The sequence below is a fragment of the Malurus melanocephalus genome, unplaced genomic scaffold, assembly GCF_030028575.1.
Source record: "Malurus melanocephalus ecotype Western Australia unplaced genomic scaffold, MMel_1.1 scaffold_18, whole genome shotgun sequence".
NCBI classification, from domain to species: Eukaryota; Metazoa; Chordata; class Aves; order Passeriformes; family Maluridae; genus Malurus; species Malurus melanocephalus.
In genome coordinates, this window is record NW_026623250.1 from 688,744 (window position 1) to 713,079 (window position 24,336).

Consider the following 24,336-nt stretch of genomic DNA (forward strand, 5'->3'; position numbering starts at 1 on the left):
TCTAGAGGCTGTGATATAATGTAGATAATAAGAGAATGACTTCTCAGTAGTAATTTTCTCACTTTTTTGTTACTACAACAAAATTTCATTGTGGTCCACATTTGGTCATTTGAGCGGAAGAGTAATAGCTTTTTATTCAGTACAAGTATTTTTGGCTTGGTTTTCTGCCATTTTACATCTTCTAAAGTAGCTATGGATTTTAACTTGCAAGTTTAGTGAATTTAAAGATTTAGAACTGATTCTGTGTTCCAGTTTGGGCAGGGGTATGTATGCCTGTGGAGAGAAGTTACTGAAGATAATGATTTTTTTTTATGCTGTGCCCTTGGCTATCTGTTTACAAGATCACAGTTTACAGTCATCTTTTAAACTCTGCAATATTGGCATGGGAAATGGTCCCATCTTACGGCAATACTAGCTCAAGCTGATGCCTTCTCACTGCTTGTTTMAGCAAAGACTCTATCTTCAGTTTAGTTCAGACATTGCAGGAAAATCAGCTTGTATCTGAGTTATTTTAATACTGGAATTATTAACATGCCCTCCTCATACATGCAAAATACAGCACCTAAATATTTCAAAAGAATGAAGAAGGTTTTCCCAAATTCTGCTACCAGAAAGTATATATACTTGCAATAATTAATTGGAATAAAAGGGAAAATACACTATTTTTTTTTATGTGGCAGAGCCACACGGTTGATATTTTAAAAGTAGATTTTAACTGAGGGGATGTAGGTGTTTGTTGTGTATGCATGCATGCAGGTGAATCACACTGAATTCCTTGGAATTTGTTACCAAATACGATATTTTCCCCAGAATTTATCTGGTTCTTGCATTAATTGCTGTTTGCCCCCTTCTGAAGTGATTGGCAGATGTTTGTTTCTTCATTTTTCCAAAGGATCTTCTGTAGCATTTTGAAGACTTGATCAAAATGGGATTAAAATGAGAACATAAAATGTGTAGTTAAAGGAGGCTTTTTGCTATTTTTTATCTGCAGATGAAAAGTATAGAAAATTGGAGATCTCCAAAAAACAGTGTAGAACATTCACTTCTGAAATTATGTTCCTTTGGCAAGGTGCATGGAAAAGATTTGGAAAAAAACAGAACATAAGTGCTGGCAAAATTGGTAGGAATGTCGGAAAAAAATTTTAAGTGTTGGCATAAGAATTCTTTGAAAATCCTCACTTATTCACATGTGAAATGAAAGTAAAAAAGCATCTGTCCTCTTTTATGCACACTGACCCAATAAAACTGAATAATTATATTTAGCAAGGTACAAAGTTTTCTAAACAGAACTCTCTCTGCTTTTGGCTTTCTTTGTTATTTATTCCACTACACTAAAATATTGTGGTTGAATATGGGCATATTTTGGAAAAAAACCATCAACCACTGAACAAAACAGTGAATGTAAAAAGAAGAAAATATTGAAGATTGCAAAGATGATTCTTTTGGTTCTAACATGAATTTTTTAAGGTGAAATATTAATACAATACAAAAGTTCTTAGACCCATACAATTTTTTTACTCATCCTAGTATAGATAAATTTGAAGTTCCTGCAAAATTTTTACCTCTGTAATAATGTTCTTCACTCACATGGAAGAAAAGCTTGCGTGTTAAGTTCCTGATCCGATAAATATTTCATCATGTTGAAACTCAAATGTGTTTTAGTTTTACATAAACCAGTTGAGCTGCTCATATCTATAAGATTGTACTTAGCTGTTTGAAGGATCAGAAGGGTCATTGCAAATTGTAAACTGAATTTCTTGTATTTGCTTAATTTGTTTATTTTGCCTTCTATGACCAAATATAGCTGGTCTTCAGTGAAAACTAACAGGAATCCTAAACCAAAAATGAAAATCAGTCTTGTGTGGCTCAGAAATTATCACAGAAATAGATGAAAATAGATGAAATTATTTTGCAATCTAAAATAAGCATTTTTTTAAAGTAATAATGATGAAAAATTATTTTAATTTCTTAATTCCCTCTAAATATTTTCTCTTGTTAATATGGGTGTACCTTCTTACTGTTTGTTTATTGCAATCATCTATGTTTCACACCCAGTGCTGTTAAAAGTAAGATCTAGATACATAATACTGTGATTTACAGTCAGGAGAATTCCTAATTGATTTGGTCCTTTATGTTGAACAGTTCGGGCCGTGGTACTTGCCTTGATAATGAGCCTCCCAAGCGTGACTTTCTTTATCCAGCTGTGGCCCCAGGTCAGGTGTATGATGCTGATGAACAGTGTCGCTTCCAGTATGGAGCAACATCCCGCCAATGTAAATATGGGGTAAGAAGTCTTAATCCTTATGCTGAGTGTTCTGCTTAGTCATTTGTATATATTCCTTTATAACATAAATCCTCAGTTAGTTGTAGTCGTGGGTTACAGATTTCCAGTAGCATGTTTGGTGCCATCATTTGTAAGCAGAGGGTTCATGTTAATCCTTATGCTGCATCTTTTGCTTGAGCCATTTGTATGTGCTGTACACTAAAATGTGGGTAACAATGAACCGGGGAAGGTGTTCTTTAATTGTAGGGAAAAAGTGAGCCCAGAACAGTTGACCCTGATCCTTGTAAAGTATAATAGAGAATTTTCCCTGATTTCAGTAAATTGAGATCAGGTTTATGTTGAAACATAAAGTCTGTTATGTTGGCTTTAACCTTTCAGTATAAAGCTACATTTTGAAGTTACTTTTGTACTTGTATTGATTTGTCAGAACTGATTTTATTTTCTTGTTTGTTTGTTTGCTTTTTTCCCCCTGATGTTGTGTCTACTGCCTCTCACATTATTCAGATGTCTTTTTGGAAAGATAAATTATGGTTCTGGGAACAGACAAACATGAAGCTAAATAGCTGAATAAAATACTGAGTAGCAAAATCCTAGTGAAGATTTTGCTGCAAGTACCAGTGTGCAATAATTAAAGTAAATAAATTTACAGTGGAAATAAAAACCTGCACGTGTAGGTCATTGTGTTACAAATACTTATTCTAAATCTTCCAGTCAAAAGTATGCAGTTAAAAGATGCGTTCTATTCTGCTTGTTCAGCTGAGACCACACTACATAAACCTTGAGAGCATATCTTATGGATTAAAAGTAAATAGTTTTAATATTTTAAAATTTTTATATCATTGAGGTAAAATAGAGAAATAATGCAAAGAAATTCCATTTTTAATGTGATAAATACACTGTTATTCTAAGGATTCCTCTTGGGGAGATTGGATTTTGGAAAGGATCTAAGAGCTGTGTAGCCGGCTGACTAGCTCTCGGGTCTTCTGATTCCTCATCAAGCCTCTTTTGATCTTTATTGCTCCTCTTTAAGTTCTCACTTCCCATCACTATTCTTTAATGGCCCTATTTCCTGTCTCTTCATCTGAGTCATACCTTCTTTAAATTTTCTTTTTTTCTTACAAATTTTCACCACAATCTTTTATTTGCAAACTAGGGAAATCTGCAGGTATTTAATCTATGATTTATAGCACAGTACTTGGAGATAAATTGTATTTTAAATTAAACTGGAAGGTTCATAATTTGCAAAAGCTGTCTTTTCCATATATATGTAGGGKTTTTTTTTTTAAATACTGTTTAACTATGTAACCATTATTGTGGTGATCATGCTGCACAGTACACTTTCTTTCTTAAACCAGTTTCTAACCCAGAAATAATTGGAAGTAATGAAGACGTATAGGTTATCTTCACTTCTTGCCTTCTCCTTTCTTTTTTTTCTTTTTAAAAGTTTGGGGTTTTTTGGGGATTCTCTTAGAGTTACTGAAAAGGTGTTGGCACTTAATTGAGGCAATGTCTTCATGAAGTGAAGCTATGTCATCACTACCATATCTCTAAATTGGTACTGTGTTCCATCAGTGTGCCATCAATGTGAACGTAACTTCCAAGGGTCTCAGAAAATAACCACCCTATTTTTTGTTTGTAGGATTCAAACTGCATATATTTATAAATAAGTTATTGCACAAGTCTGGTAATACCCATTTTATGAAATATTATGCATTTTAAATAGACCTCCTTTGAAAAATATTATCTGCTATAGCCATAGTTCTCTGCAAATGTGGTAATGGTGATTGTTGTCTCAGAGACTGAAGTGCTAATTTTGAAGTGGAATGGAGGGGAAGAGCGTTTGGGACATTGTAGTGCAAATGAAAAATACTTACTTAAGGAAGATTTATTTATATATTAAGGGATTTTAGGACTGAGTAGTGAAAGTATATCTAAACCCCAAGACAAGCTAAACTGAATACAGTCAGTGCCTTGGATATTTCTTTTTGGTGTGCCCTTCATATGAAGTTGCCTTAATAGTTCATGAATCTTTTTCTGACCGACACCGACATGTGCAACTATGATAGAAAAACATAGCAAAAAATTCCAAATTAATAGCGAATTTACTAACTCCTGTCTAACAGGTCCAGCACCCTGTGGTTTAGTGACCCAAAAGGAAATAAATTCCAAATCTCAGAGAAAATGGCTTGCTTTTTTCTCTTTCACATGTTCCTTACTGATTTTTAGTAGCAAACCATGACAAGATAAACAGTTGGACTCTCAAATCAAAACAGAATCTATGAGTCTCCTGTGGCCTGTGATGTACCTGTTGCTATAACTGGTGTTTGGAAAACCTTCACATTCTTGTTGCTTAGTAATTCTACCATATCCATACTAACCTTTAGAGAAGTTACCTCTTTCAACCATGTAGTTTTAATGTTAGTCTTATTTCCTCACCCATTCCTTCTGGATGTCTAGTTGTTTTAGATCATAGGTCATGACATAATTCTGCAATTAATTTTTCTCAGTTAAAGTTGTTTTTAGGAACTTGAAGTCATGTGCATGGAGAGGTGTTTGACTGATTAAAGCATCAGAATTCAATTACSAAAAGGACTGCAACTTTCTGCTTTTGTGCATGTTTGTTTACTGACAATTTGGCATACCAAGGTGTTTTTTCTGTAGTTTTAGTGCTATTTTAAGGATTACTCCTAATTAAACTGCTTAGTTACAGACAGAACTCCTCTGGCAAAAGTGTTGCAGGTGTTGGTCAGATTTATCTGTATTGTGTATCACATTAAGTGAGAATTCAAATGGATGCCTTAGCTGTTTAAAATAAAGGTGTATTTTCAAATAGACAGTGATCCTTCTAGTGTTAAATGTGCATTGTTCTTTACACAATACTATACTATGCTATTCTATATACTATACTACATCCCTTCCGATAGAGGGACAATTTTACAGAATTTGGGTGAAAAAATAGCTATTTTGAATGAAGATGTGGAAGGCAATGTCTCAAGCTATTTGAAATATTTCACATTCTGGAGAATGTTAAATTTATGACTTACAGTTAACCAAATTCTAATGGTGGAAATTGCACCRTGATAGATAGCATTTTCCTAAAGGCAACAGGTATCTTATTGGATTCGCTGCATTGGAAGATTTTGAGGCTGTTACAGTGCTGGTTCCTCTTCAGTTATGTAACTGTTGGATATCCTACATCTTCTAGGATGATACAGTGTGGATTTTCTTCTGCTGGCTATGAAATGCATCTCAGTTCTCTGCTCTGTTTTGTGTGTTAGTTCCGCTGGTAGTTCAGAACCTCCTTCAGTCCTTTGATTTAGGTGATTGCAAGGGTAACTTTTTCATTGACTTCTTATCTCCTTATCCTGTGAGCATCTCCCTGGTAATGGTTGACTGTTGGCTGCCTCTGGGTTAACTCAGGAAAGAATTCCAGTCTTGACTTTCAATTTCTCTACTTTATGAGTTTTAATAGTACCTGGAAAATGCCTGACTCTGGCTTGCTGATTTTGTGGTTCAAAACAGTGCTTTGCTTTAGAGCTGGTCCCTACATTTTTAGGATAGAGGGTAAAAACTCAGACATTTTAAAAGCAGTTAATACTTTATGCGTATGATTAGTATTGCTGTGTTGCATTTTATGATCTGTGAAGCTGCTGGCTGCTAGCAGCAGGATTTCAGAGATAATAGCTTACAATTATTTGGTGTATTTTTTTGCATATTATGCTTTTCCACCAGCATTTGTTAGCTGACTTTTCAATCCAGAAGAATAAACATATTACTATACACAATAGTTCTACAATGTTTCCACTAGGGCAAAATAGCCTGAACTGCAATTGCCCCTTGTAATCGGGTGATACAAATTTTAACATTTGTGAATTAAACTGACACTGTTCTCATTAAATTCTGATGTGGCTTACTCCAGTTAAATTAAGATCAGTAGTATTAAACTTGATGTAGGGGTTTCATAGGAAGGTAGAAGCAGATTCTGGAAGCTGGTGATTTTCACAAAGAAAGGCAGAGAAACTGCTTCTGTGTCTTTGCCCCAAAGCTATTGGTTTCCTTTTGTTACCTCACCATTACTATGGCTATGATAATGTATTTAGTTGAATCTGGACATAATACTTTACTGTAAAGTAGTTTTTTTGACCCCAGCTTCATGTATCATACCATAACTAAGTCATTTTATACCAGTTGTTAGCTGAGCGTAAGTACTTTCATCAGATGGATTTACATTGCATTGCTCACAAAGTCATGTTAAAACTATTTGTAAGCCAAGAGAGGAATTGAAGATCTGTCATTTTTATCAACCTTGCAGTTTTTCTTTTCTTTCTAAGGTCTGGCTAGTCAAAAAATCTCTCATCACTATTGTGCWTGCCTTTGGTGTTACAAAGTATTAGTTTCAAGCTTTTGTTGTTTAAGGACCTACAGGATGGCGTTGTAATTAAATTAATTTTTTCTCACTTTTTTCTAAGTTTATGATGTGTATAGCCAAGGGAAGTCCCAGAAGATTTCCTCTTTCTGGAACCTAAGGTAGTTTTGCATCCTTTCTTGAACAAGTCTCTGCAGTCCCTTTTTTTTTGTCCTTAGGCCTATCTTGTCTCCAAACCCCCTTCTCTTTTTCTTCCTTTCTGTCTCTTTTTTTCTCTTTCTCTCTATTAGAGGCACAGATGTCAGCACCATGTGCCTGCATTTTATGAAAACTGAAAAGGTGCAAGGAGAAACTGGTGATCAAAACAGGAGAAGTGCATTAGATGATTGTAGAAGCAATAATGAGATTCCAGATATYGGAATGTTGTTTGAATAAAGATAGATAGGTTGCATGAGTCTGAAAGGGAAGATGGTACTTGGAGGTGATTGACCTTTTGGGGTTCCTGTGGTTTCCCTAAGATTCACATCAGCACCCAATATTTAGGAAAAAAAGTGTTGGTAACATAATACAAGGGTACACTTAGGCTTTGCATTCTACTTCAAATTATTTTTGAATGTTGTGATTCATAAGGTGCTGTACCACTTAAAGAGCATTTTGTAGTGAAGCACTAAAATGGTATCTTTTGGGTGCTTATCTGAACAAAACTTTGACCTTTCTGAAGTTCACTTACTAATTAGGGTCTTCTAGTTTTAGTTGAGTWGTTGGCTGCATTTCAGCAATGAGGCTGAAAAGACTCTGTTGATGATTTTCAGGTCTGAATTGCAATTCAAGCTTATTATTTTTATGCTCTATTTTAGCAAATGCTCATCAAGGGGTGCAGCATATTATAGATTAAACATGCTGGAGTAACAGACAAACCTAATTAGGATTTAAAAATTTTATGAACCAAAGGTGAACCTGCCAAAATATCATAATTTAATATGCCTTGTGAATGTATTTCCCATCTTATTTTTTTTTAAATTTTATGGGCAGAACTGCTAACGTTTGTTGGCAGCTTTCATTAGTTTTAGAAACAAGAACAGCGCAGCAATTTGATCTTTGCTCACATTACAAAGTTTTCATTGCGCTGTATCTTAACAAGTTATGATGATTATAATATAGGATACTTAGGTGTTGCATAATTTGAAATGCCAATATGTAACTCTGCATGATGCAACAGAAAGAGGCTCCATCATTTAATACTTAGGCAAAAAGAAGGTAATTTGATTTGCTGTGTTTTTTTCTCTAGATGGGTTCAGCTTTGTTTAATTTACTGCAAATACAAGCATCCGAATTCCAAACTGAAGTCATGGAGCCCTAAGATACACCGTTACAGGTTGTCATCTATCTTGTCTTGATCTTGTGAAAGGCCTCAGCTTCAGTTTTTGTTTTCTGGATTTTAAAACTTTTCCTTGTTTGCTTTACAAATTGGTAGTTACTGATTCAACAGATTTGGAGGCTAACTTTGAGGTCATTTATTAATTTGCAGATTATGCTTCTTTCTCTTAGTTTCATTCAATTATTCAGACAAATGTTGGCAGAAGATATGTTAGTTTCATCCTTCTCCACTGAAGAAATGGGTGCCTGAAAGAATGACCTGTTGGTGGGTGGATGTGGGTGGGTGAGTGTGCGTGTACATGTGTGTGCATGTGTTTGTGTGAGAAAAAGCAGTATACTTTCTATTAGTGATTTTGGGCCTGACTTTTCCAGGGCAGTTTCCTATATAAGGCTGGCTTACTAAAAACTATTGATTAGGCATGTTAGAGATAGTGGTGAGAGTAAGGAAATAGCTCCCATCAATAACTATGAAACGAACATAGTAGCAGGTATAGGGTCTGTTGGGTTGAGCTGGAGAACAGAAATCCTTGTGAGCCTCAGTCAGAAATTTGTTTAACTTTCCAAGGTCAGCTGAAAACAAAGAACATAGCCATGGGAGCATCTGGTATAATTACATTTTCTTTTAATGAAACAACAGCTTAGATGGATTTTTTGTGTCTTTTTAGGGATCTCATTTGTTTTCAAATGAGTAATAATGCTACTTTTCATTCCATGTAGAGGGTGATGGAGAATATACAGAGTCCACTTTTTCATTTAAATGCCATACAGCAGGGCAGGAGAACTAGCTTAAAGAAGTTTGGCTATATTTAAAAGAAATTACAAAACCTCTTTAATTTCTTGGGTTTCATATCAATTGTGTCTACAAATGGATACATTGTGTTACTTTTGTGTATCRTTGGTGGTTTGAATAGTTTTTCTTTGAGGAAATATTCTCTTGATTTTATGATATTGTGTATCTGTCTCAAACAAAATTTGCTGATTTGAGTAGAGGTTTTTACTCAAATATGAATAGTATGATGATGCCCATAGTAATCTTATACTATTGTTTTATCGTTAGGGATTTACCAAGGTGAATTCCTGCTGAAATTGAGGTCTGAAAGAGGACTATCTGGCTATGTCAGTAATAATATCTAGTTTTGATGTACTGCTTCTCAAAGCTATTTAGGAATAAATACTTTTCTCTCCTCTCCTTTTCTCGGAGAGGAGTTGACATGCTTGGAATCTTCCTGAAAACATAAAAGTGACTAAAATAGTTTTGGAGTGCTATATTCATGAATTCACACTGTTGAGATGGTTATCTGTTTGGAATTAAAATGTCAAGCTAGTATTATATCAGTGAATTTAGAAGAGTCTAATGCACCAGAGAAGCCTGAATAYACAGAAAGAATCCTATTGAAAGTAAGTTGTTAAATGCTCTCATTTGTAAATATGTTAGATTGGCAAAGGTGTGTTAATTATGACTTCCACTTATATGATAATATACCGAACGCATGCTTGTGCAGGCAGATCAGAAGTGGAATTCTGCATGTAAGCTCTGGAGCAAAAACTGGAATTCTGGATTCAAATCATCCTGAAACACAGATGTTTTAAGACTACAGGTTGCTATCTAGACCTAATTTTTTGTTTTTGTCCATGTGAGAATGTTTGAAATCTTTGTTTCTTAATGCAACTGAATGTTTCGCTTTTCAGAACATTGAAGCAAACTACACAAAGTCAGAACAGCTGTTAATTTAGACTTTGAACTTGGTCAGATCTAAAATAAATAGACGGTCACTAGTAGAATTGTCACAATCTGATACTTTCAATTACTATTTGACAATGTAAACCACACATAAAGCATAACCAAGTAAATTGCACCAATTTTGTTCAATAAAATGAGGAAATAAATTAAAGGTTAAATTAAATGAGGCAGGATTATGACAGGAGAACCTCATACTGTGTCTGAAAAGAATCCATTTTGTTTTCACTTTGAAATCCATACTCTTTTGAAATTTAGATTCATGGTTGATTTAGATGTGAAATTGATTTAATGCTGAATTTTAGCACCTTAGTGGCTGTGAAATTGTAATCTGGTTATATTTTTTAAGAAGCTTTGTGATGTATCTTCTCTTATTCCCTGTTGTTTTGTTTTAATTAACACATTTATTTATGTGTATCTTAAAAAAATTGTTSAGAGATTTAGGTTAAGTAAATATTTATACTGCTTACATTTCTTTATTGAAWAAAAATGGAATTTGAAAAATTTGCATTGACTACAGATATACTTTTACAAGTGGCAGTACTTCTTCTAAAAGAGGCTTAACAATTTGATTTAAGTTTTCATAGAGCCAGATGCTAAATAGGATGAACTAACTTAGACCTAGTTTTCAAAAATTGGATGGAAACTCCGGGAATCCTCAGTTCTCATTCTATATAATTACAGACCATTCTTACAGTTTATTTTTTTAATGGATTATGAAGAAAATACCTTGCTTCTGCCAGTCATGAAACAAAATACGCTCTATTAACAATTAACAACAAGAATCGACACCAGTCGATTTTAAACTTGGTAAACAATTTTGCATTTTTCAAGAGAAGATTCTACTGTTGAACTGCTGCTACAGCTGCTAGTGAGTAATGTATAAATAAATCAATTTCTATATGCAGTACAATGTAAGAAACATGAATCTTGGGGTAAAACATAACAGTTCTTCCTGTTGATGTGTATAGAACACATAGTATAGTATGTATAGATGCCAGATATTTATTGATTACCTCAGAGAAACAACGAACTTGGAGGAGAGTGGACAAGAACTTCAATTTATTCACACTGTCTTTTCCTTTTTCCTTTTCTTTCAAGTCTCACCACAGAATCTATACAAAGATTATTTGGAAGACATTGTTAAAAGCAGCAGTTAAATAAAAGGAAACAGTAAGGATTATCATAAGAACATTTTAAAGATCCTGTTCTAGTACAAATTTTTAAAAATATATCAAAATATAAAATACATAGAAGGAAGTTCTGAACTCTTGCACAGATCCCAAGGTACTATAGGAAAGATTATTATGTAAGTAATTTACTGCAAAAGCAAATCACGCCTGATTCTTTCCTGCATACACAGCTGAATCCAAGGGCAACTGAAGCAACTGTGAAGGTTTCCGGTGTTCATCCAACATKATAAATATGGATCAAGTCCACACTGTGAATTTCCACCCTTAGCTAGCTTTAACACTGCATCTCCAATGCCAGTAGAAGTGGCTAAATTCAAACTATTAAATGGGCAAAACTAAATGAGAAATGGTAGGAAAAATAAGATGATTTGATAATCTCAGTTAGTTGAACACYAACAACACAGGGAAATAGGGTAGGCTAGGTTATTTATGAAAGAGCAATTGAAAATCTTAAAAGCCTAAAGGGAGTATTTTAGCATATAAATCAGCTAGATCTAAGGACACATGCACTGCATCAGCAAATGTTGCAGAAGAGGATTGGAAGTAGTCTGAGTTCAAACCTTTGTTTTTACCTAAAGGAAAGAAAAATAATTCTTGCTGTTTCATGTTTCAAAATTAAAGGTATCCCTTTAGCAGGTAACTTTGAGGCAGATAACCATAATGGAGACATTACAGTGCATATGAAGACTACTTCTATAACAACACTAAAATATGCTAAGGCAAATTGGCAAAAAGAAAAAAGCAATTATAAAACATTACTTGCATGGTAGGTGTGCAGAACACATTTCTAGTTTTTATGCTTCCAGATTATTTTTTTTTGCTAGAATATTCTTAGACAAGATGTAATGGCTTCAAAATTGCTGCCATCACATCCATCTTTAGATTTCTCTCCCCAGCCGCATCTTAATTGTCTCTGTTCAAAACAAATTTGTGTATACGTGTGTGTAAGAAATTTTAGGCTTTTATTCTGATCAACTTGCTTCTGCCCTCTTTCCTAGGAAGTGTGTAGAGAGCTCTGGTGCCTCAGCAAAAGCAACCGTTGTGTTACCAACAGCATTCCAGCAGCAGAAGGTACTCTTTGCCAAACAGGGAGCATTGAAAAGGGGGTGAGTACAAGCAATTTATTGTTTGAGGAAGCAATTTACTGTTTAAAGRCTGCAAGAGGAAAGAGCTAGGAAATTCAAGTATTGCACGGCAATTGTAACAGATTAAACAAAAAGTTAGTATTTCATAATACATGTGCATCCTAATGGAAGTGTCCTACTKAATTTTTTTCACAATTATTTAGTATGTGTAATTTAGAAAAATATTTATGGCCACTATAAAACTCTTCAGCCTGGATCAAAAAAACAACCCCAAAACATGTTCTATTTCCTCTGTACATTTTTTGGGTAATTTTTACTAAAAGGGTAAAAACTCGTTTAGTTTAATCTTCATTGGATTTTATACCAGTCTTCCATAAAGGATTGTTACAGCTTTAGGTCTGCCATGGACTTTGAAAATGTGTAACATAAATCTACAGCCTGAATTATGTCATTTTGTTGAAAGGGATTTTTTTTTTTTCAGATATAAGCTAAATCATACAAGCATATAGAAAAAATGTTGACTCCATAAAAGAGTTTTGTAAAAGTGTGTATTTCCCAGTGACCTGTCTATTTTGACTTAGAATTATTCTCYCATTATTCTCTTTTGCTTGCATAACTGCTTAGCTTCAGTGTACAGTCAGATAAACTCTTCTACCTAACAGAAAAGTCCAGAAAGTCTGTGTTGCAATAGATAAATTTAGCACTACAGTATCTGTCTRAATATGAAAATTTTGATATGAAACAATCTGTATATCTGTAGTATAAGACAAGAATRTTAGGAGTCTGTTTCTCAGTTACAATGCAAAATCTATATAGATCTCAAAGAGGAGAGAAAATTATTTTAATTGATTTACAAGATATGTACTAGGCAGAAAAAAATGCATTCTACAGACTTTTATTCAAGATATTATATTTTATACAGGTTTGTACAAAGTGAAGAGAATTTGTTATATTAAACAATTTCCAGTATCTTTCTGAAAGTTTCTGCGTTTATGAGATTTACTGATCCAGAYTGAATTTTTTTTCCTAACAATGAGCACTGGCGCTGACATCTATTCTCACTCTAACTTTTGTCATGCTAGCTGAGCTGGTTTCCACAAAGATAACAGTGCATTTTGACTTCCAATCTGATGTTTAAACAGCGAGAATGAAAGCTTTTGGGCAGCTGTCACAGTTTATTAATGCGTGTTGGTGGCTTCATTCAGGACTCATAACCTAGTATCATTCTGATGGCTTTTCCATGCTGGGTTTAGTAATATTGGTAACCCATGTTAAATGAATTTATTGAACTGGTCATTTTAACAAACAGAGTGATTAGAGTTAGCCAATAAAAATAAAGAGAGACCTTCAAATAGTACCAAAAGTGTTACAGTAATAGAAAATGTTGGAAGCCCTGCTTCTAAATCAACAGTCTAGGTTTATTTTGGAACCATCCCTCCTTTTCAATGACAGAGAGTAATTTACCTCTATTTATATTTTATAATCCATGAGATGACAAGTTGAGATCCTTTAGACACTGTTGCTCTGTCCACTTACCAGGAGGCTTTAATCARWTTGCTCTCTACCAAATATCTTTTTCCAGTCACCAATATCTTGTTCCATTGTTAGATTTTAGAGGGAAATGAGAGAATCCATGGCATTTTACAAAGATAGACCTGTTAACAACCAAGAGTTGTATCTGTAAGTTATATTCACAAAGGTTCTTGTAAATTAATAGCTCCTGTTAGCAATAACCCAGAAAACACAAACTCTTTCCAAATATGTCATTCTCTTTACCAAAGAATAAGGTGAAATAAATAGGCTACAGTGGTGTAGCACCTTGTTATTGTTATTACTATCACTGCTGCATTTGTACTGCAGTCATGCCTAAAGGCCACAACCAAGTTAAGCCCTATATTGATGGACTCTGGCCAAATATGTAATAAATGACATTTCCAGCTCTAAATACCTAACAAGATCTCAGAGTATTTAATCATATTTAGATATTTACTAATGTAAATGATGTGTAATGAAAACAAAGTATTATTTGATGCAATGTACATTAATATTTAATTGGCAGATTGGGTAGGGATTTCTCCAATTAAAATAGCCTAACCTTCTAGTATAAAACCTTCTTTCAGTTGCATATATAAACCTGCCAATCTTTTAAACCTTTACGTTGAAATTTTCCATGATAGACGTCTGYCTATACCTGAGGTTTTTAGAGCATTTTCTGTAAGAGTTACTCAGCTGTTTTCTGCATACAGGGAAAGAGAATAGAGTGGTTTCTTGCCACTACATCTGTTCTGTTTTGAAGCTTTAATATGTTCGGGCTTTGGTGAAGGGTTTACATATCAACTTTCTCCTAATTTGTAAAAAGAATTTTAGATATGCGTGAAGTTTCTCTCTGGTATACCCCGAGATGTGTCTGTGAAGCTAAACTGATAGGTTTTAAAAAGTACACTGATGAAGAAATTGTGCATATAAAACAATAAGACAAAACCCATGGGAATGCTTCTGTTGTGTTTTAATTTAAAGTAATAAAATAAATAACCCCTTTTTGTACATCATAGATTACATCCATGCTAGGGATGTAAAAGAGGGGCAAACATGCAAAAAGTGAAACACAGATTGCTGAAAGGATAGTTTATGTAGCTACATTGTGGGACAATTTACCTTACCACTGAACATTAACGTAGGGTAAATGTAAGTTATTATTGAGTATAAAGTTTTCTTGCAAAATAATTATAGGATCAATGATTGAAAATTAGTTGTTAAAATTTAAATTGACAGTAATATTTTCCTTTATCATATAAATTATGAAATCAGTTTTCCTCAATATTAGAATACTTGCTGTGTGATTTTTCTAAAATCATACTGTTATAAATGTTAATTCTGTAAAGCAGGTAATACTCATATAAAAGTGATCTCAAATGTGCCATTGTATCGTGTTTTATTTTTAAACTACTTTAAGAACTTTTAAACTACTTTAAGAAAAATTTCAGTGCTTATTTACTCACAGGGGATTTGCATGTTGTATATGTATTTCAATGCATCACTGTCATCTTTCTGTTGAAATAATGGAAAATTATTCTTTCAATGTTAGAGAAGAATTAATATTTCAGATATAAACCTTCCATGAAGAACTGTTACTTTAAAATAGCTGTCACTTCCTCTTCTTTCTTGGTATGGTGATTATGTAATAGTCCTTACATCATTATATCAGGTGATGTTGCTGTAATTAATGGAAGAAGCATATTTCYGCAGTTACAAATAATGAAGATTTTTGTAATTTTTAATTACTCTGATAGAGGCTCTATGCATCACTGGCTTCTAGTGAAAGGTAAATTTTTATTAGAAAATTAAGAAGAGACACAGAGTTGAGCATTAAATCCTGAGATTTAAGTTCAGTAGAAGAGAAAATACTACGTTTGAAGAGTTTTTACAGAAGAACATGGGAATGTGGAAGACAGTGTTTGCATGACAGTGGAAATTATACACTACAGGGATTTTATACAGCTTTTGAAAAATAAAGCAGGTAAATTGCATTTACCTATTATCTCTATAGTTCTAATAGCATAGAATTAGGATAATTTGCATATTCAGTTTTCTATCTAATATTTTTACAGGTTTAACTTTAAACTGAGTATGTTTATAATGTATATAATGTAATGCTAATTAAATTGGCAACTTACATTTTTCCTCTTACATGTATTTTCATTTTTAGCTTTTGACTTTCGCATTAAATATCTGTTCATATACTTGTGTGGTATCTCTAATAGATTATTACAAGAAGATTTTTGTACTCAGTCAATAAAATTTTTATCACTTAATTTATCACCATAAAGAGAAGAAAACCAGATTATTTTAGACACTCCTTTAGCTCACACAGATACTTTATTCTCCATCCTAATTGTGCCATTAGAGGCGTTGCAAAACACTACGCCATTTTGATATATCTATAATAGCCAAAAATAAGTCCTCTCACTGTGTGGCATTAATTGCATTAAGCAGATGTTCAATAATAGTCTAGATTTAACAGAAGCTCTGTATGAAGGTTACAATCCTCTGATGAATTCCTGACTGTGTAAATTTAGAACTGCAAGAGGAGGAAAAGAAAGTTTGGCTTTGTTGTACATATTATTCTAAAGTTAAGACAGAGCTTTCCAGTAGTGCTTAGAGATGGACAGGGATATGTCTATCTGTCCGTGTCTTCTGTGCATGTCTCATTGTGTTCGGTCAAACTCATATGGCTGCTTTTGAACACAGRAGTTGTCTGTATTTCTTTTTGGAAAGGGGCAATATTGTATCTGCTACAGAAAATCAGGTAAGAGCACCTGCTCACCTTTAGGAAGGGAAATGTGCAGGTCATGGTAGACCTGAGTCCATGCTCTGCTCTGTCACCTAAGCTTGCAATAGTAGGAAAGGTATCTAATTGAGCTGCTTCAAATTCTCAGTGATAAAGTAGACACCAGAATATGGATCAGACTAGGGGCTCCAAAATTGTTTTTGAATGGTTAGAAAAAGTTTCTGATTAAGGAAATTATAAACTTGTCTTAATAGTTACTAATTTGTGTGAATTGTCTGTCATTTTGTATTTCTGATTTAACTAATAGTAGTCCAACATTTCAGTGTTTGCTTGTATGGGATACACGTGTTCATTCTGCCCCAAACAAGTGGCCAGCCACTATTACACAATGGTTTTCTGTATCGTGTCTAATGCTTCAGCACTGCTTTTATTGTATCTTCGATGTTAGTATAAATGAAACACTGTGACAAATTCTTCTTTCATTGTAATGTTGTCGAGATTTTCTTTTATAAAAATAAATACTTGCTTAAGGATACTGTCAGGGGAAATTTTCATTTTCTGTAATGAATCGCCTACATGAATTTTAAGTGGAGGGTCTTTTACCAAACCAGGCTTGGAAATGAATCTTAGTGTTTAAAAGAACGTAAGCAAGTTGTAGTTCCTTAATTGTGAAATATTAAGGAGGTTCATGAAATAAAAAATACTTCTGGATGTGTTAGGGGCCTATAATTCAGGACTTAGTGGAGACATTTAACAAATCACACACACTCTCACCAGTGTCTAAACATGGCTAGAAAAAGTAAAATACTAGTCTTGTTATCTATACAGGGAATGTTAATGCCTATAATTGGTCATTGTCTGACCCTTATACTTTTCTGTCCTGATAACTCTGTCAGCCTGCAAGCTAATTTTATGTTTTTTCTTGTGAAATCTTTCAGTGGTGTTATCAGGGAGAGTGCGTACCTTTTGGCACTTGGCCCCAGAGCRTAGATGGGGGTTGGGGTCCGTGGTCAATATGGGGAGAATGCAGCAGGACCTGCGGGGGAGGAGTCTCCTCATCTATAAGACACTGTGACAGTCCAGCGTAAGTAGCTAAAGTAAGCCGGAGCCAACAAAAAGACACATTTGGAAATTACTCAAAACTGTGGTTTCACATGTTATCTGTAAAAATGTTTTGTTAGTTTGCCAGCATTTGTCTTCAAAACAGCAGACAGAAATGCTTAAACAGGAGAAGTTCACTAGACATACTTCTAACATTTTTAGTGTATCTTATGTACTGTAAAGATAGCTGGATTTATAGTTAGCAGTAACCAGAATGGTTTTCTTTATGCAWCTTGTTCATCAAAATGTATTTAAATTATGCCTTGGGTAGATTTCTTTCTTAGGGCGTATTTCCTTCGATGCTTGTCTCAGATATATAATAACAATTGCCAGTTACTTATTTTAAACAAAGCAAAACAAAAACTTACACAATATTTCCAAGGTTTTCAATGCAACCCTTTACATACAAACCATAGGTAGTAATCTTACATTGCATGAAATGCATTTACATCCTGCCTTGTCCAACACTTTAGCTGTGACTTYCCATTGACTCTTAAAACAATTCAGTGGCTTTTTTCCCTGCCATTACTCTCTACTGGTCTGTTTGCCCTCTCTGAAGAAGGGCCAGCTTCTCCACTACAGCTTGATCTGTTCTATGTATCTGTACTTGTCTTACAATCTGTCTGTTTTTCAATATCCTGAGCACTGTTACAGAGAAATTCCTTCAGGTAAGTGCTCTTCTCTCAATAGCACTTCTGAAATGAGGAATGCTTATTTCTATTGCTGTGCTTTGCTGAATGAATCACTGCTCTTTTCTGTTTCAGGTTTTGCCTGTTCTGATTACCTTAACACAGCTATAGGTCTTTAGGATAGTTTTGTTACTCCATGCTCTCTTCTTGTCATTTCTCATAATCACTATCTTTGTGACTACTATTGGTTTTTAAGACCATTTTTTCTGAAAATCTTGTGACTTTTTTCATGAAGATTCATTCTGTGTCTTTTGTCATTCCTTTTGTTGTCTTCTGCTCTCTGTTCACTCAGGTTCTTTGTTTCTTATATCCATGTTTTCCAAGCTATCAGCTTTCTGCTGCACTCAGCAAGATAGATACCATAATGTCAYATCACTGCTGCTTAAGGTGGTCTGTTTGCCTCCTATTATTAGCAGTAACTACCTACTCCAGTCAATTCCACTATTTTCTCAATGGGTTCAAAAGCAGAAATTATTTGTATGCATCAATATCATGTCAGGTTATGTTATTGAGAGAATAATAAATGCATTAATTTTTTCACGGCAGTATTTAAAAATGCTAATTAAATGTTTGTCTGGAGAATTAATAAAATCCAAAGACATTTTTCCTACTCCTGCCACCAGGTATTTGGCTTGGTATGTTGAAAATGATTAAATTTGAAATGTTTAACAAGCAAATGCATTTGGGAAGGGAGTATGTCTGCATYGGGAAAATAAAACAACCCTGCTGATTAGGGATACTTGTTTTCTGGTTAAAAACTGTAAAGTGAAAAATAGTATTGATTTAATTTTTAGCTAATTGTTAATTGTAAATATTTTAATTTTTTATTGTAAAAGCCCCACCAAGTCTTTTTTGTTTCTGCTTTCAAGTTGAAAGCAGAAGAGCTTTCTAAAGCTAAAGAGCTGATGTCTGATTAATCTTCCATATAAGTCTAAGTTAATTCATTATCTGACCTCTGTGGAAGATAGATAGTGTTGTTGAGCAATTTGGGAATTTAACAGCCAATGTCTTACACTAATAGAAATCTGCTTAGTCTGGATTTCCCTCMGATTTCATACTGGTTTCTTTAAATTAGAGTCAAATTCTTGAACTAGAATATGCAGTCTTTGCTGGTTTTCAGGTTAGATGAGATGATAAAAAATAAGTATCATATATGTTGTTTATGCATTTCTCAATTTTATGAAGTGAGCAAATAATTAAAACCAACTGTTTTTATTATGTTCAAAAATGCAATTAAACTTATGCAAACTGTATTAATATTACATGAATGGCGATTTTTCGAGTATCCAATAATGTTTTATGTCTGTTCCAATGCAAGTCAATGATGCACTTCTTATTAAAATCTCATCTTAAAAMTTGATTGTATTTTTATTTTTATGTATATAATGTATATCTCTTGGATTTGTATTGATACTAGTAATTCATTAGTATATCTCATGTTGTTGTGTTTGTTCTAATGCATATACTGAATTTCAAAACATGTTTTTCCAGGCCTTCAGGTGGAGGCAAATATTGTCTTGGAGAAAGGAAGCGTTATCGCTCCTGTAATACTGATGTAAGTAATTTTTGTTCCACTGTGATCAACTTGAAGGTTTATGTTTTAGCAGCAATGGATAAGATCTTCCCCAGTTCAGAAAGTACATGGATTGTGTGTTTAAATGGYAAACAGTCCTGTAAGGCGTATCAATACTGCAGCCACCCTATGTGTTTGAGCAAATGTTAGGATCCCTATCCTGATGTGGTACCCAGTTGGTGCCTTTGAATTAAGGCCTGGAGTGAGTTCAGTTTGGGCTTTGATGTTAAAGGTGAACACGGATTATTCCACATCAGAGCAAAAATCTGCCTAACCCAYTGTCTAATCTCCCACAGTGACCCATAACAGGATTTTAGGGAATAAATTATAYACTTTTGACAGCCAAGAGATGACTTTTCTATTGGTTTAGCTTGTGATTTTCCAAAAGCTGTGTGTCTAAGGATTGCTGGAACTCATGTTGTGTCTATACACGTTAACTTCCTCCTTCATGTATCCTCCATGAATGCACTTTTAAGGCTTCTTACACCTTTTATACCCTGATAACATCCAGGGGTATTGTGTTACACAGTCCTCTTACATACTCTGTGAAAATGTATTTGGGAGCTGCTGTTTTGCCCCCAGGTATTCACTGGTTACTGTATTACCAGAATGATCCTGCAGTTCTATTTTAGAACTGAGCCCATTGAATACCAACCTACAACTGAAGGGATGACATGTACAAGGTCAAATTATGACCCTAAATTAGAAATTTGAGTCAAAACTCAAGCCAGGAAAAATATGTATCAATAAAGAATTTAATTAATAAGTTTCAAAGTTAAATTCCAGGTCAGTAATACTGCAAACATGGAAAGGCTTTCCTATTATTTTAGCTTTAAATTCATATTAATTTTTATTTTACATCAAGGAAGTTTGTAATACTAAAAGAATCTATACCTAATCTATTCTTTCACCTCTTTCTTTTTAGACATATTCAGAAAAATATAATAGTTCGTATACTGATTTTTGAAAAAATAAGCATTTATGATCATTATTAATTATAATAATTATTGTCCCTGCAAACTTCTCTGTGGAGGTTATTCTCATTATTAGGCAGTATTAAAAATTTCAGAATTAAAAATTACTTTCTTACTGTTGATCACAGCTGCTTTGTTCACACAGCCAATAATTGGCCACATGTAAGAAAAACTGAAGTTTAGGTGCTGATCCGATAGGAGCTGTAAAGTTTTTCCAGTTGTCCAACCTTCCGAATTCCAGTGCACCATTCTGAAATCTTGACCATGTTTTTTTCTGTAGATGTGAATCTTTGCATTTGTCTGTCATGGTACCATTTTAATTTGAATGGATCCAGTTTATCACATGTTAACCCATGATTAATTTACCTTTCTCTTTACTTTCACTCAGGTGGTTGTTTTGTAATTGGAAGATTCGATAAACAAGAAATATTTTTATAATTGTAGGAAAGGAAAATACTGAGTTGCATCAGGTATCTTTCTATCTTATAGTTGGTAGGAAATCCACTTCCAAATTTGGCAACTACATGATGGATGCTTATCAAAATCAGTCACAGAAGCCTACCCCCTTTATCTCTTTGAGGACTCTTGTGAAGTAATTGTCCAGGCATTATTATTTCAAAGCTYGTATTTGTCTCTAACCTGCCACAGTAACTAGTAAGTAAAAATGCTATGTGTGTAGTCCCGTTCCATCACAAATATACAATTTTTAATGCTTTTTTTATTATGAAGAATCATGCCATGTCTATTTAGACATACCACTGAAATGATGCTACGATTTGTTTTATTCTTATTGTATTAAATTTCTTATAGTCACTTTTCAGGCAATTTCATTCTTAGTTGRTTTTGCTTCCCCTATTCTTTATTATGGAGAGGAAGTTTACAAGGTCAGAGGAAGAGCATAGAGAAGGTCTCTGAGGAGGCCATTCAGGCTATTCCTTGGCACAAAGACAAAATGATTCTCAATAAACCATTCTTAACTGATGGTTAGGCACCTGACCTGTTTTGAAATACCTCCAGTCAGGAAATAACATCAGGATTTTTCAATATCCTTACATTCAGTTCAATTTTCATAAAATATAAAGTATGTTTTTCAGTCCTCAAAGATTTCTACTTACTCTTTCCCTAATATGGAGATAACTGATTGGAGCTTTTCCAGTTGGGAATTGATAACTCCCTAGATTGGAGCTTTTCCTGTGTTTGCAGATTACTGTCATGTCTCTTCTTAGTCTTCTTTACACCACAYAGTCTCCATGTTGGTAACCACTGGGATCCCAGTAGCACATACCTTGAAGTACACAAACCTCTGCATTAGCTGAGGCCTGTCAAACTTAGTTTGTCACCTTAATGATGGGAATCTGTTTATTCATTTAAGTTTTGTGTCAGTTTTTCTTACAGTAGTGACAATGTTCATTTAGTCCGTGTTGATTCCTTATTTATTAAATATTCAAAAACTTACTTAAAAGTGCTGTTTAGGAGGTTACTCTTCAGCTGTGCTTTCACAGCTAATTGTTCACACCTGAGTGTAGTAATTTACATCTATTCAAATCATTGCAACAATTTATCACAATATTTTGAAATTATAGCACTCTATTCCAGAATACTGGTTTCCTACTTATATTTCAATCAGTAATTTTGACAAGTTATTGAAAGGTAACTTTACATTCCATTGTCTAGGTCTGAAAAACAAATTTTGAATTATTGCAAACTCAAGCCAGGCAATTTGGAAATGCCATTCTTAGTATTTGTAATCCACTTTTTAATAACTTTCTGGTATGGTTTTCCAGTGCATGAACATATTGGTACTTACAGAAGTCTAAATTTACAGCCTTAATGTTTTTGACAATTCTGGTCTATTTCTTTTAAAGCAATGTTTAGGATTCTACATCACTAAGAATCAGAGAGACTAGTAGATTTTGTTTCAAAATTTATGTTAGTGCTTGACAGTTTTAATGGAATGGTACGTTGAATAATGTGTTAAGAGCATGCAGATCAATTATTCTTTTTATGAATAAATTGTACATTTTTTGTGTTGAAGTTTATTTTGCAGTGTCAACATTCATTGCCCATCTGTAATTTTCAACCTACCCCTGCCTAAAGCTCCTACCATTCAAAGCCTACAAAACTTCTCATTTTGACTTCATTTTTCATGAGAAACKAACATGAGTTAGTTCTGTTGCCCTTTCTTTTGACCACTGTAATCCTTTGGAAACAGAGCACACACTCCTACTAGACATTTMTCATCAAGCACTTCCAAAGCCATATATGTCTTCTTAATTCAAAAGGCATCTGCTAATGGAAACATTGAGATCAGCAGAAAATACCATTAGTTAATGAGTTTTGGAAACATTCTGATTTTTTAATCAGAAAATTGTTTTCTACCAACAACCACATTATCTCTAACARAAAACTACAGGTTTTTTTCCAACCAAAGTGGTTTTAATTTTTTAAAAAATACARAATGCTAGTAGAATTGCAAGAAATATAATTTCTCAGTTAAAGTAACTCATTGATTTAAAGTATTTTTAAGGATGTGAATCTTAATTTTTTATGCATCTAAATTTTTTTCAATCTCCTTTTTTAATATATATGATGGAAAACATGGTTTGATTAGAAATTCTGGGAATGTTTTATGTATATAGGTGTGTATACATACTTTTAAGTTTCTTTTTCTTAAGTCCTTTCTCTCAATAGAATATAGGCAATTTTTTTTGTTTGTTCCTTCCATTATGCATACATTCACAGATATTGTTTGTTGCTTTCCTAGTTTTAATATTTTAAGCAATTTTTTTCTGAAGTGAATTAATGTGAAAAGCCAAATTTTGTAATTTGAATACCTGAATTTGAACGTCTTCTGGCTGTGTTCCTTATCTTATTTGTGGTGTTGTATAAACCATTGTTAATAGGAGACAATGAGTTCAATTGCTGAAATCTGCAATTGACCCCTAAGTCCAAGATAAACAGGTGTTGGTTCAATAATTTGTTAGCACTTCTAAAACTTAAAACATCTTTTTCTCAGGACTTTCTTCAGACATGATTTTAAGTTCTCACATGCTTTCTAGATTCCTACCTCATGATTTGCAGACTCGTAAAAAAACATTTGGAGACACAAGCAGTCTTTWGCTCAACAGGAGTTATCCATGTACTGTAATTGCATGAAAAATTAAAATATCTTACCCAATAAAGAGAAGCAGTTATTGTTTGTTTACATTAGGAAAAGAATGCATACACAGAGATAGTGCCGAAGAGCTGACATTTTGTAAATGCATTTTGTAGCTTACCTTGTAGTAAACTCCCTGCATTTCTATGCCTAGGATTTTCACAGAGTTGGAAGGGGCTCAAGGACTATCTGGTCCAACATTTGTCTGCAAAAGCASGGCCTGGACAAGATAGTCCAGCATGCTGTCTAACCAAACCTTAAAAGCATCCACAGTTGGGAAATTAACACTGCTCTGAAAAGGTTGTTTCAATGGTCAGTTGTTCTCATTGAGTAAAGTTTTTCTTCTGTGCCCAATCAGAATCTCCCCAGGCGTTACTCATACACATTACATCTCCTCTATGTGACTCCTTGTAAAAGAGAGAATCTCCTTCTCTGTAGCCACTCTTTAAACACTGCAGCACAGGGATAAGGCCTCCTCAAACCTTCCTTTCTCAAGCACAAACCCAGTCCC

General features: G+C 34.0%; 1 protein-coding gene across 1 annotated transcript in view; it reads left to right on the top strand.

The window, feature by feature from the left end:
* ADAMTS6 (ADAM metallopeptidase with thrombospondin type 1 motif 6) overlaps nucleotides 1-24,336 on the top strand; it is a 146,390-nt gene that overhangs the window by 81,316 nt on the left and 40,738 nt on the right. The window contains exons 12-15 of the mRNA XM_057389632.1: nucleotides 2,143-2,284; nucleotides 11,957-12,064; nucleotides 17,270-17,415; nucleotides 19,613-19,676. Of these exons, the coding sequence (XP_057245615.1) occupies nucleotides 2,143-2,284; nucleotides 11,957-12,064; nucleotides 17,270-17,415; nucleotides 19,613-19,676 (460 nt within the window). The remainder of the gene's footprint in view (nucleotides 1-2,142; nucleotides 2,285-11,956; nucleotides 12,065-17,269; nucleotides 17,416-19,612; nucleotides 19,677-24,336) is intronic.